Source organism: Habropoda laboriosa, unplaced genomic scaffold, assembly GCF_001263275.1.
Source record: "Habropoda laboriosa isolate 0110345459 unplaced genomic scaffold, ASM126327v1 scaffold2, whole genome shotgun sequence".
Classification (NCBI taxonomy): domain Eukaryota; kingdom Metazoa; phylum Arthropoda; class Insecta; order Hymenoptera; family Apidae; genus Habropoda; species Habropoda laboriosa.
Window position 1 is genome coordinate 1,224,458 of NW_017100190.1, and position 14,974 is coordinate 1,239,431.

The following is a 14,974-nucleotide window of genomic DNA, read 5'->3' on the forward strand; positions in this document are numbered from 1 at the left end:
AAATCGCACTATTTCACGACTTTCGGCCTATAATTGTAATAAATCTGAAGATTCCTACATCTTTCGATGCCTGTCGCTTGTTTCTCCATCTACCGATTTCGATGGAATTTTCAGCATGTGTATAATCGACACAAATCTACAAAACGTATGTTTTAAATTTTCGTTACAAGCTCGGGTAAAAAAGTTGTAAACAGTGACCTTTTCACAAATTGCAATATTTTCAAAAAATTTTATACACGTCATCTAGTATACCAATCCTTCTAACTTCTCAAAAAAACTCAAGTCGTTAAGTCCAATTTAGAAAAAGTGATAGTAAGAGTCACTGTATATAATACGATAATAATCTACATATAATACAATAACGAGTCAGACTCGTATCGCAGATTTTGGTCAAGATCAGACAAAATCAGTAATATCAGTAAGAAAAACTCATTTTAATTCCAACTTTTCATTTAATTTGTACAACTGAAGATTGCCAAATTAAATGAATCCACAGTACGTTAACTCTTCTTACTTGACATCAGGAAAAGAAATCATACGTCAAGGGGTTAACTTACGATCCTCGAAGTATCCTACTTATTTAGATACTTTCTCGACTACAGCTCCTCTGTCTCTTCATTTGTTAAACGAGCCACGTGTAACAAACGAACGATTCTCCGGCCGATTTCGAAAATCTCCGAAGCAGTTGGCACAGAAACGAATTCTTCCCCGCCGGTGTTCGAGGGCGTAAATTGAAATCGAGAGGCCGCGTCGCAATTTTCTGTAACAATGAAAAGCGGCTGGCTCGCCGCGAGGCTGAATGCCAGAGCGAGGTAACAATCAGTCGTCGATTCGAAATTAGCGTGTCAATATCATCTTTCGTCGCTGGCATTGTGTCGCGTTGAAATACAGGCCGTTAATAGGCCGTGATAATGCAGCACGTCCGTGATTGATGGCAGCCCGGGAAACGGTTTTGAATAACAGACGTGAACGCGTGCCGTCTACCGTCCATCTTAGGGTAGCTAGTTTAATTACGGTCGTACGATCTTGATGACCTTATTCGTGACATTGAACCACCCTCCGAGAATGAAAATTCGAACAACCGACCCTCTTCGAGTCGGGCTTTTTACGTCGATCAACGAGGAGCCGAACGAATTTCTTTCAGGCCTTTCTTATCGAACCGTGATAATATATTACGTTTATCGATACGTCAGCTGTAGAAGATGGGGAATTTGGGTTATCAGCGGAATAGTGACCTAATCTTGAGAATATGGCTAATTACGTTATTGACGTTGCAAAATACTTTTTGAACTTTCAATTTTTAAGTGTACTTCAGGGTGCGCCTGGAAGTATTGTATCGGGTGTAGAAAGGAATTCTTTCCGACAGGATTCACGTAATTAATTCGAAGCCACCGAGTTTCTATCGCGATGGTATTCGCAAGCTGCCGGAAAAATTGCAAAAGGTCATCAATAATAGCGAAAATTATTTCCACGATTGATCTGTCTTCGTTCTTTCTAATAAAACTTTAATTGCACCCAAAAATCGGAGGTTTAACCCCTATAATAACGTGGCAGACTCGTGGCAGAGATCCTGGCGAAGATGCGAGAAAAATAGTAATATCAATAAGAAAAATTCATTGTAATCCTAACTCTCGTTTGAATTTGTAAGACTGAGGATTACCAAATGTAATTAATCTGTAACAGATTACCTTTCGTTACCTGATACAGTACTAAAGCAGTAAAATGGCTGACGCTTAGATGCACAGTCAGAAAAGAAATCATATGTTAAGGGGTTAATTTCAGTATGTATGATTTTTCTTCTAAATTTTTTTAGAATTCGTTTGTCGTGGATTGTAGAGATGATTTATGCAAAAGTATCAATTAATTTAACACTAAAATGTGATCAATTTTTTCCCTTCTGGTACGCTCAGACAAGACTGCACGAAAAACTTCGAAATTAGAATCACTAATGGAAAATGAATTAGTATATATAACTACTTCTTTATTTCAACAAAAGACACTATAGGGTAAAGTTGCCTAATATGAGACCCATTTCTTAAACAAGTCATAACTGTCGACTAAGAACAGTTTTATTAAAATTCGATACAGTAAAGAAAATTCGGTTCCTTCGTAATAAAATAAAAACGAAAATTATGCAAATACGCAGATTTAAAAAATGGCTATTTTTTCTGTCTTTTTTCACACATTGGGCATATTAAATCTGTTTCTTCAGCACCGCAGACTTCGTGGGCTGACCGGTAACACTTTGTACGCTAAAACAAAATTGGCTACCTAATACGAGACTCCTCTTACAATAGGAACTTCTCATATTCGGTAACAATAACACGATAGCTATTAAGCAGCTTCGAGATTAAGTCTTCGTTATTTAACGAAGCTCCATTGCATGAAAATGATTATAAACTTACTATTTTCGAGGTATTTGTAATTTAATCGAATCACTTGAAAAACTTTCTGCAACGTATTGCACAAGTATGCTTGTCAAATTTCATATTTAACATGATAATTAACGCGGTTAATTACGAAACAAAACAGCATCGCTACGACATTCGAGACATTCTGTAACGAAGATATGCTGGGGTCTCGTATTAGGCTACTTTACCCTATACTAGAACAAAATCGTGTTAACAATTTCAGCAACTCAAAGTAAGAACTCTGAAATCCGTCATTTCGAAATGGATTTGCTACTTCCAGTGTTAAAATTGTAGGTCAGGTCACTGCTGCTCTGAAAGCTTCGAATTTCAGTCGAAACTCACAGATGAGAATAAAAATTGAACGCCTCTTCACCGACGAAAAGTTCAATGTTAACTCGCAAGGAAATAGAACGCAGATGGAATATTTTCAACTATATCCCAGGAAAAACAGTGATAAAATTAAATCGATTGATAGATCAGAGGCAACGTTTAAGCCGCAGACGTCGAAAGGCAGGAGTGACGGATTAATAATTGAATCTGGCCGGGTATAAACCGACGCGGCGGTTGAACCGTTCCGGAGTGGAGTTTTTCGATGGCAATGGAATATTCTTGCGTGGCTCGCGCGATCGAGCGGTCGCGTTAAATATTGCAGCACCGGGACGGAAATATCCAGTTCCGATTAGCCGTTGCATCGGCAACTACGGGAACAAACTTTCTTCCAGTTATTTTTGTGACGTTCCATCGACGTGCAAACGCGTTCGACGTCCTGTCCAACCGATTCACAGAGCGGAGAAGCGATGAAAATGGCGTGTAAAACGGGGGTAGGAGTATCGAGTTCTGTGCATTTTCGCCAGCTCGTGAATCGGCTAACCGCCCTCTCCTACGAAGATTACATTCCGTATTCTGACCGTTTTACCGGTACCGAGGAGCATATTAATTTGTTCAATTTGCACGTTCATGTTCCACTGGAAACATTCTTCGCGAAGTTAAGACCGTATTGTTCGACTATTCTTCGTTGAAATTCGGAAAAATGTCTGTTCGAGATAATGGCCAAATTGCAATTCTATTCGAAATATACTTTGAGAAATTAACCCTTTGCTAGAATATACTACGTATGTTGTCTTCAACTATTTTAATACACGTTAAATAAGAAGAAGTATGCAATTTATATTTGGTAATCGTCAGCCTTAAATTGGAGCATACAAATTTAATAGAAATGTTAGGTTATCCCATAAGTTCGCGTTGAAAGCGAAAAATAATTGAATGAAAATCCAGGGAAATACTATAGCGATGACATAATTGGTCTTACAAAAAAAAAATAGAAAAAGTTGTAGAATGAAAAAGCGCTTAGGTTTTTGTTTGTTTAATCAAATTTAAAGGTTCGTTGGAAATATTGATCTAAACTATGAAATTCGGCACGAACTTATGGGATGACCTAATACAATTCTTCTTGTGTCACATCTTGACCATAAACTGATTTTGTTGTTACAAGACAAGGAGTTAACGTCTTTGTTAAAATTTATAAAAGTATCTGTTTAAAATAGCGTGAAATCGTTAAGATTGGAAAAAAATGGAGGAATATCGGGAAGATTGAATCGGTCTACGGAAGAATCCTCGAGCTGAAAGTCATAAACCAGCGAATCCTCTCAAGAGGATCCTCTTTTAAGGTGGACCAGAGTAGAGCTGTGCTTTTGATATCCCTATATGAAAGCCAAAACCAAAAATTTACAGGCTTTCAACGGGATAGAGGGGCAATAGACCACTTCCTTTCTCGCCCTACATTTCAAACAATCCGCGCCTTTCCTTTTCCGGGTAATTGAAACAAAGCCTTGGCGAAAGGTAGGTTAAAGGATCTCGAGTATATTTCTTTTCGGTGAGACGGCTACTTACCCCTGGGTGTCCTTGTGTCCGGTAACGTCAGCCACAGAGGGAACAGAATTGGCGCTACCAGAATGTAAATGAGTCTTTTCCTGGGACTGCTGGGCCAGCCCATGTCCAACGCCTTTGGAGGTTTATCCTCGTCTCCCTGAAACAACAACGCGTTTACAGAGCAACCCATTTTTTCTTATCTTCTACGCGTGCTCTTGGAAATTCGGTAAATTTGGAATATTCCGCAAATCCAGAAAATTCGGAAATTGGGAGATTCGTAAAATTCGGAAATTGGGAGATTCCTAAAATTCAGAAAATTCAAAAATTCGGGCATTCGTAAAATACGTAAAATTCGGAAACTCGGAGATTCCTAAAATTCGGAATATTCGGTAAATCCAAAAAATTCGGAAATTGGGAGATTCCTAAAATTCGGAAAATTCCTAAAATTCAGAAAATTCAAAAATTCGGGAATTCCTAAAATTCGGAAATTCGTAAAATACGTAATATTCGGAAACTCGGAGATTCCTAAAATTCGGAAAATTCGGAATATTCGGAAAATTCGGAATATTCAGTAAATCCAGAAAATTCGGAATATTCGTAAAATTCGGAAAATGGGAGATTCCAAAAATTCAGAAATTCTAGATTTCCTAAAATTCAGAAAATTCAAAAATTCGGGAATTCCTAAAATTCGGAAATTCGTAAAATACGTAATATTCGGAAACTCGGAGATTCGGAAAATTCGGAATATTCGGTAAATCCAGAAAATTCGGAATATTCGTAAAATTCGGAAATTGGGAGATTCCTAAAATTCGGAAATTCGTAAAATACGTAAAATTCAGAAAATTCGGAAAATTCAACCGCCAATTTAATCTCGCGCTAGCTAGTTGAATAAAATTTCCAAGGAAACACGATTCTCTGATTTACCGTTACCGATAAGAATTCTCCCTCGAATCTGACAAAGATCTAAAATTCTAAATTATCGATATTGGCCATAGTAGAGTAGTAACTTAAGAAATGTGAAAAACCAAGAGGAACAATTTCCTCCTACGATCTCTTCAGCATTTACGGCAGACGCCGAAAATCAAATATTCCACCGAACTCTTTTTCAACACTAATACACACACCATCCTTAATACTTTTCCTTCCACCTTATGTCCCTACTTTCCACTTAACTTATCACACGAATCACACTATTAATTTGACAATCGAAGAGACCGCACAAATATGCAGATTCTATGCAAATTTTTCCAAAGCCTATCCCGCATATTACCAAGGCCTATCGATTAATTTTTTGCAACTTAGGGATAAGCGAAGCATGTAGCAACCGGACACACCCTTTAATTAACACATCCTCTTAATCTGTACAGCGGATCCGGTCGAATGGTAACGAGAGGGGGGTTTTACCCGCGATGCACTCGAGGCAACACGCTTATTGTTGGGAAATACAATAAAGCTCGCGGGGGGAGAGAGACAGGCCTCTAAAAACCGCGGACTGTGCATGTGCTGTAAAGGCACAAAGCAAGCCCTTATATTCATCCTCGGGTAACCGCGGCACAATGGCCTCGTAGGTGTTTGGATTTTCCAGCTGCAATCGTTTCGCCCGGGATAATTGCCGCGTGGTGCCACCACGTCGAGTAATTCTCACCGAGTACACCGATAATTTCACCGTACGAGAGCATCTTGTGCCCGCTTTTCGGCCTCGAGTGCCCGACCAGAAATCGGCTTTTCCACTGGCGGAAACAACGGTGTCGAGTAGAGTAGTTGGTCTCGACGCTTCGGTGGACACGGTGAAGCAAATTCACCTCTGACCAACGATGATTACAGGATCATTCGGCTCTTGTACCTCTCATCCCGCGGGTAAGAAACGTTTTGCACGTTCTTGTACAGAGTTTTTGTGCATTCTGAGAAACTACCGACACTGGGAGGACCAAGTGAGTTGAAGCGAACCATTTTAGCAAGTTTCCGGAAAAAAGTGAATATTCGAGGAGATGGCAAAAATGAAAGGAAGATTCTCCTAAAATTTTAGAGTATCAGGTCGCGTAACTTTGGGGAAAAAAGACGGAAAAACATTTTCTTCCATCTTGCTCACCCTTTGAAACCATTTAAATTACCAGAGGAGATAATTAGGTGGCCTGTTTTGCTTGGTCCACACTGTACTGGAGCTCACCAAATATATACAATTTGTTATTTCATTTTCTTATTTCACAAACTTAAATATGGCTGTCGACTGAGAGTCAAGCAGCTTCAGAATGCGCGTGTCTCTATCTCTCCGCAATCCTCGAATATCAACTGTTCAGTCGAACACACAGATTTAATTCGATTATAACAGCCCTCGTGACAACAGGTAGGGTGTACATAGATTCGACGAATGACAACGGCGCTCCTTTGAAAAAACTGTTCGACCGTCAAAGCGCGAAGAGGCGCGCGTTGATGAATAGAAAACGTGAAAAGCGTGGAATAAAGGAGAATCGGCGAAGATCAACAGACACAGAGGGGAAGAATTACAGGAGGATCCGCGGCCTTGAGAAAGGGTGTTGAAAGAGGGGGAGACGATGGTAGAAAACGCGGAACTCGGGCGGAAAAGCCATCGGCTGGTGACTTTGCTTCGATTATCCGGGAAAGTAAAAGGGGTAGTACCGAAAATAGGGGAATGTGTAGCGGCAGTGACGCCGGGTGTAGCAAGAATTGACCCAGATTCGTGATACATTCAAAATGAAAAGGCCTTCTCGCTCATTTAGGACAAAGAGGTTCGAGAATCCCCCCTCGCTATCCCTTAGTCCACAGCCAAGCTAATATCGGGGAAAAGCTCACGCTGCCAATTTCTTTTTGTCGCGGAAAACCGGTTTCATCGCGAATTAACCGCCAACGATCCTACATTTCCACCCTCCTCCCTCCGACGCCTCTGTCTTTTTCTCTAACCTTCGAGAACCGTTCGCGGCAGAGTGGCCGTGAAAATGGGAAGGTTTCACGGTACGTTACATTCACGAACGTAGGATATACAAACGTAGGTGTATAAGAAGAAGAAGAAGCGAGGAAGCTTGTAGCAGGATTGGGGACAAGAAGACAGGGCCACAAAGGACATTAAGCTGAAAGCAGTTTGGTCGGAGGTGGGCAGCAACGTTTGACGGTGGATCGTTGAAAAACGAAAGTCTCTCGCCGCTCTGGGAAAAAGCCACTCTTCGCAATTGCCTTGTTTTCAGCCCGGATATCCTTCCCTATACCAAACGACCCAACCTCTCGAAACGCTCGGCTATTGTCACACGGTGTGGTGTTTCTCGACTATAAATGTCTTCGTTACCACAACCGTAGCAGCGATAGTGGGAAAACTAGAGGACGCGACGCGATCGTTTGTCAGAGGTCGACCGGTTGGAAAATAAGCTGTTCCTCGGTTCACTTTTCCTGTCCCGCACGTTCCGACGAATTATCGAGCATCTATCCTCTGTCCAGCAGGCAGACGGACGGAATTTCAGATAGAACGACAGCGACAGCGTTATCGAACGCTTGCGTTTCCCACGTTCATCGATAACCCCGGTCGATGCGGTCGTGGTTGTCTCTCCCTCGAGGAGAATCGGCAAGGAATCAAAATTTTTATCGGATTCGTCAAATTTCATCCGAGATGCACGATCTCTAGAAAGGTTGCAGTATTTTTTAACGAACCGTCGTAAGGATCTATATTTATATTCGCAGGATGTTTCCCCTATCCTCCGTGCATCGAGGGAAACGAGAAGTTCAGTCGGTGCCTGGAGCATTCACCGTAAACTGGACGTGGAACGGTCGGTTGATTCGCGAGACTGGTCGTTTCGATTCGATCGATAGACGATAATTGGCCGGGTCGTCGTGTGGTCTGAACTGCAGTTATTTCGAAATCAGAAAAACGAGCGGATTTCGCAGCCGGGCTTCGTGACAGGAAACGAATTCAAATTACAATCCCCGTGTTCGCGGATCGCTGGTGAGAGAGAGAGAGAGAGAGTGAAAAGAAAAATCACACACGGAATTTCTCCTGCTACGTGTTCCTCTTTTCCAGCCACGTCTGTAGATTCTATATACCCGGTGTCTCGTTTTCGAGAGAAATGGGATCGCGCGAAAGACACGACAGAATGAACGGTTTCAGAGGAGATGTCACGCGGCCATTGTTCCTGTCGCTCGAGCTTCGACCAGCCTCTCTCTTCAGCCTTAACGGATCCTGTCTACATAGAAATTCGGCGTGACGCGTTGCGCGAAGTTTCTCACCCGGACTGGCATTGCGGCTACCGTCTCTAACGGAGTTGGCACGGATCAGGAATGCGGCTAACTATCTTCTGGGCTCTGTCGATGTCGAACAGAGACGTCTTCGAGTTGAAAGTTCCTCGTTGTTCCTTGAGGATTAATTGTTCTTAACTCTTTCGGGACGATAGACTCGTGTGTGCGTTCACAAAATAGTAGGAACGCAACTGACGAAGTGTTTTTAATCCATTCGAGGAGAATTAGTATTCGAGGATTCGTATCACGTTGTTATTGAAGTAATCGTGGGAGTAAGATGACTTTTAAAGAAAATAAAAGTTGAAGCTCTGTAGATATTAGAAGCTGCGTTGGTTTCAAGCGAGGACCACAAAGTGAGTAGACACACGTGGTGTGTCATGGCCTGATTTATACGAAAATTTCTTTTCTCAATTTTCAATATAAAGAGAGAAAAAATTTTGGCTCCTGCGGACCGACTTTCGAAAAGTCGCTGGCCTCCAGTGGGTTAAGCAATAGAGGTACAGTACTGCGCTGAGAAGATAACTACTCTTCGTTCAAAATAAGAGTAACCTCGTTTCGCGTATGGGACGTGCCTAAGGCATGGCTAGAACGTCCGCACTCCCACTTAACCGCCTACGTTTTTCTCCTCTGCTACGTTCTCTGTCTATGCGCAGAACGGACGAAAATCGGCCCGAGAGCGAGGTTATTCTTATTTTGAACGTACAGTAGGTGTAGTGTTTTGCATTCTCACTCTACTAGCTCCTCTACCATCACACAAGAGACAATGCTTGTCATCTTCTCAGCGCAGTACAGAGGTATATTTGAGGAAAATGTAGTTTGATTCAATTTAGCTTGAGAAGAAAAACCAAAGCAGTGACCTAATTGTCGGTACTTCGACATGGCACATAGTCCTCCGTCCTGAAATGGTTAAGTCCGTCCGCAAAGAGTTAAACCGTCGGCCTGTGAAACTTTACAATACCGTCTAATTTTTCGAGCCCTACGAGGCTTCGAGAGTTGCCGTCGGTAATGTATAGTCCATGAAAGAAATATAGCAAGATCAGTTATACTCAGGGTTGCACACAGCACTTTACGTTTCCAAACTGTTTACCAAAGTAAACAACACACTTGACGCGTCCCTGACGCAGATTTCGAGCTCTTGTCTTCTCAAATTTCTGTCGACTCTGTGAATTTTCACACCTGAGAGAACTTGCAACCTCGCCATATTTCCTCCACCGACTACACCTCACTCACGGCACACAGGAGGAACGATCGGCAGAGAAAGGGTATAGGAAGCAACGTGGCCGCAAGAATTAGGATCGTTGGGAGGCAAAGCTGGGAGGTATCGATGAAATTCGACAATTACCGATTCGAGGCCCGCGTCGAGGCCAGCAGCTATGCCGCCATTGGGAAGTTCCTGGATGCCGGCGGTGGTGCCGGCGGTGGTCGTCGTCGTGGTGGTGGTCGTGGTTGTGCCCTGTGAGCCCTGCTGCAGCTGCAGAGTGGTCTCTTTCGACGATGCACCGGAGTAATGGGCTGCAGTCGATGTCGCGGCACCGTTGTGCGGCTTCGTGGCATCCAGCAGCACCTGTAGCGACGCTATCGCGTGCAGTTGCGTCGCTTTCTCGTCCACTTTGCCTGAACAGTACCAGAGATGCAGGTTAATGAGGAAAAAAACAGCGGTGCACCTCGACCTACCCGTCCTTCTACTCCTTTCTTCTTTACTTCTACCTGTACTATTTACTCTATAACAACTTTCAACAAGTTCGAAACCGAGCTCTCTCGGTATAGGCGTCGATGTTTCGCGATCAGTTTGCAAACTAGCTGCAAAAGTTATTTCATTCGAGTGCTGCTACCTTCTTTCTTCTCCCTCGTGTTCACATTTTTCCTCGTCTACAATAACATTATTTACAATCGTGCCCGGAATAGAAGCAATCTCGCCTACTCCGTTACTGCTGGAAAAGTGTAGGAAATATCTCTTCTCCCGGAGATTCTATTTCTCGCGTTCGAGGTAAATCATTTGTACCCTCACGATGATTTAGAGCGTTCGAGAGAAACGATCGACGCCTATGAACTCTATCCTACTTAACGCTACGAAAAAAATGCAACCTCTTAAGCCAGAAACCTTCTCCACAGCCGAAAACCCAATTTCCAACGTCGAACAAGGGAGAAAGACTCTCCTCTACCTTTATCGATATCGCGACGGAGAAGACGTTGGAAATTTAGTTGAGGGCGATGAGAAAATGCGCAAGACCGCCAGATACTATACGCCGCCGTTCCATTTAAGCGTGCGTTTGAAAATCTGGCCAAAGCTGGCTGGCAACTACGAAATAATTATGAGCAAGAGTCATTCAAGCCTTTCTCGTGCGCCCGTTGCTCTACGTCCTTCGCGCGATTACCTCCAACAGCCTTGCGTTACGTAACAGTTACCATTTTCCTCGACAGTTATAGCGATCTGTAAATACGCTGTCTATATTAAAGAAAAAAGAAACTCGTTCAATTTTCTTCCGTTCGTGATAATAACTTCTACCCTCGCGAGTAGCAATGGCTACCGAACCAACGGCCAAAACGATGCATATGTACACAGTGTCGCGGAAGCCGGCACAATACCATTAACGTATTACCGTTTCGCGAGTGAACGGGTTGAGTCTTCGAGGCATTTGTCGCGAGCACGTAACAAGTTTAACTCGCACGATCGTCGGCAAATTGGATTACCAGTGTCGAATGCCGTTGCGCGTTAGTGAATCGTGTTTAAGAAAATTACCGGGAGAAGATTAACGCTGCAATCTCTCGCGATCCTTTTTATATCAACTTTCCATCGATGTTTTCAACTGGTTTTCCTTTTTTCTAAATTTTTATTTCGGTAAGAGATCGCCGTTTTTGCCTTGGTTTGTTTCTCGAGAGACGACAAGGCAATAGCAGCTCCTTCCGCGGGGTACCTTAGTTTTAAGTTAGTTTCGGGGAAAAGGAGAGAGAACGGAGGGAGTGCGTGTTGTAAAAAGGAAGAGTGATTTGGTAAGATTTGGGAGAGAGAAGTTTGAGTGGAAAGAGATTGTGCGAGAGAAATTCAGAATGGAAACAGAGTGGTTTGTAGTTGAATCAGAGATTTAGTTTCTATTTCATTTCTCTACGTTTCTTAATAAACTACTGTTATCCTTATTTTAACCCTTTCAACTCCAAATTTTCTTTTCAAATACTCCCTGTTATTTTAAGAATTTTATTTGAAGTGCACTTCGGAAGACGTTTGGTTGATAGGAACCAATTTAAATTATTTTTTACTAATTATATTGAAAATAGCATTAAGTCGTACAACTTTAGTTAAGTTTAGAGTAGTTTGTTTTCTATTAATAGGTACTGAACTTAATTGATATTTTATTTTTTTTTATTGTTCAAAGTAGGCTTTTTCTTTCTGTATTTTTAAAAAATATTAAATCATACGTAGGTATATGTGTGTACCTATTGCTCAGCCAGTTTAAGGGGGTATTCTAGTCTAGAGTGCCATTTTTTAGTCCTTATTAGGGATTTTTTTGCAAGGAAAGTATAAGTTTCTCAGTATCGGCATTTCGCATACATATTTATTCATGTCTTAAGAAAGTTCACAATTTTTTTCAAGTGAAAATAATCAAAACTGTCTGAATTATATATCATTCAGTGCCAGAATGAAAAGAAAATAGTGAAAATTTACAAAATGGCGGCACTTTGAATTTTGACTATCGATTTCTTCGACTTTTTTTCGTCTCTCAGAGGCTCTAAAAATTCTGGTTCAGACAATAACATCACATCCACAGAAGGTGCATGTGAAATTTGGATTAGAACTTGAGATATCATGTCAGCCATTTAGAAAAACACGGTTTCGAGAAAAGCGCGTTCAAAGTTTCTCATACCAGTTACACAAGAAGAACATGTCGTCTTCTTTAACCACCTACAACTTGGACAATTTTACGAATTCGGAAAAATCCTTCGACAGTTATACTTCTGCCAGTGTCTACTTTCAGAAAATGTAAAAAAAGAAAGTCGATTTTTTAGAAAAGTCTAGACTAGAACACCCCCTTAAACTGGCAATTTAAAAACTGACGTCGGCTCACAAAGGAGTCCAAAGGGTTAAATCCACTTTTGCGAACTTCAATCGCAAGTCCAAGTAAAGCCCACAAAGATGCGGCTGCAATTTCCTAAACGCCTTCGTATTACACAGAGTACACTTCGAAAAAAAAACAAAAAAAAACAAAAAGAAATTACGAAATGGCCAGTCTCGACGTTTCTCGTACCTCGACGAGGTATGGATTTGAAGAAGCGTTGCTATTCGAAGTAAGGGGAAAGCCAGCGGGTATAACGCCTTCCAACTCTCACCGCGAGAACTAATTTCTCCCGGCGTGATTTTCTTTCCTCTTCCGGGGATGGCCTTAATTAATAGCGGATAGCAGGAAGGGAATCCGGCAACCGTGAATCAACCGAGACTTCCGTTTCGTTATCGTCGGTTTGCGGTAATTTCGCAAGAAAATTTTCGCCTACAACCACAGCTCTCCTCGAGCTGTTTCAAGTTTTCCGCTCCTCTCTACCGATATTGCGAGAAAAAAGTCTGCGATAAAAAGCAGGGGAGAGGAGAGAAATCTTAATCCACGAGTATTCTTCGCTTTGGACGCTGCGAGATACCCCACACTTCGCTGTGACACCTCGATATCGTAGCTCGAAGGAAACAGAAGAGTTTCCAATGCGACAGGATACGTGTACTAAATAAATTATTCAGTTTCCTCTTTACCGTACTGAATTCTTGCGTACAGCTATTCCGCGATAACATTCGACCCTCTTAGTTTCCATAGGCAGGAAGAGCATTGTGGCGGAGTTTGGAATCGGCGAGAAAGTGTGGAAACATTGGTAAAGACACTCAGAAATTTCGTTCGTTACCGCGGCTAGTTCCGACTCCGACGTCGATCCTGCACTTGTTCCAGCGATACTAGGTCAAAGAGGGAAAGAATGGAGAGAAGAACACCGAAAGTCGGGACGATATGAAAGTATCCGTCTAGCCGGAGGCTGCCTCATTTGCTATTTATCTCGTTTCTCTTTCTTCCCCCTGTCACCCTCCACGTACGTGTGCATACAGGGTGTCCCGTAAAGAGTGTAACACCCGGAAATGGGGGATTGCTGGGGTCACTCTGAACAACTTTTTCCTTGACCAAAATGCTGTTTGAAACTTCGTTTTTGAATTATTAACGAAAAACACTGGCCAATTAGAGCGCGCGTAGAGCCCGCGCTCAGGGACGAGCCAACAGAGATTCACCCGCGCGCTATCGTGAACAAGCGATACTTCGCTTCAAAATCGATACTTCGTATTCAAAGTGCCGGCACTTTTTTAATTTTCAATATTTTTCTCTTATTCCACTACCGACCGTAGCGACATGCATACTAAATAAGAATCAAATGGACTCTTTTATTTTTGATAAACAGAACAGCTCAAATCATGGCAACCATGGACCTACTTTTTCTTTTCATGCTCCTGTTTGACGCGTTCCACAGCAGCCATATTTAACTATTTTTCAACAAAAAAAATTTGCATCGATTCTTCGAGGACAAGTAAATACATAGGAATAAAGCTCGTGTTAATAACTGTTACCGTACTTCTCTAATAAATTAGCAAAGAAGGCCTAAGAAAACGGCCGTCACCCTAGAAGGCTCCCTTAAGTGGCTCACACTGTATACCTATGGACCAATAAAAATTACAGGTATTAAATATCTCCAGAACGAGGAAAGTAGGAAACAAATTTTTGAACTAAACATCGTTCGGTATGAAAAGGGTCATCGATTGCCTCGTAGGTAGAGTCGTCGAAGAGATGCGAAGGTCGTGTCACGATTTTTTATTTATTTGTTAATAGCAGCCCCCAAGACGAACACAGACCTATAACACAAGGTCAGACAAGGTCACGGAGGCACATGTGCCACGATAAATTCTGACGTCGTTAAAAGAGCAATTGATCCAGCCGATGGTAACGTAATCAACCTTCTGCGACCTTCGCTCATATACCACGAGTCTTTGTATTCGTTTCAAGGACTGTTATTAACAAATAAATAAAAAAAACAACCTTCGTGTCACTTCGGCGACTCTAACTGTAAAAAACTTGTCACGACACCGTACGACGGTCCTTTGGTTCGATGAATTTTTCGTTTTTGTAGCGAACAATTTTCGTTGGATGAATTTTCCTCGGATTTTCGGGACTCTGGAGATATTCCAGGTGATAGTTATTATTGGTCCACTTTGTGCATAAAAGTGTGTAGAAAATAGAGTACGGTGAAACTGGAAAGAGTAGAATAGGCACGCCAGCCTCTCTCCGGGTTTCTTTTTTTAACACACATCGTTAGTCGTGTTTATCGATTAACCCGGGCACGGGTCGCAAGGAAAAATACCACTTTATTTAACGTGTTCACCTTAAATATTTGAATGTCCGGTCACATCCGCCCGGGGACAAATAAATATTTGCCAGGAACGA

The 14,974-nt window shown here is 42.1% G+C and overlaps 1 protein-coding gene across 1 annotated transcript in view; it reads right to left on the reverse strand.

Annotated features, from left to right (window-relative positions):
* The window catches only part of LOC108579955 (sodium/potassium/calcium exchanger Nckx30C-like), a 34,623-nt gene that overhangs the window by 7,975 nt on the left and 11,674 nt on the right, over nucleotides 1-14,974 (reverse strand). Inside the window, exons 2-3 of the mRNA XM_017943593.1 lie at nucleotides 9,862-10,133; nucleotides 4,302-4,437 (exon numbers count right to left, since the gene is read on the reverse strand). Of these exons, the coding sequence (XP_017799082.1) occupies nucleotides 4,302-4,437; nucleotides 9,862-10,133 (408 nt within the window). The remainder of the gene's footprint in view (nucleotides 1-4,301; nucleotides 4,438-9,861; nucleotides 10,134-14,974) is intronic.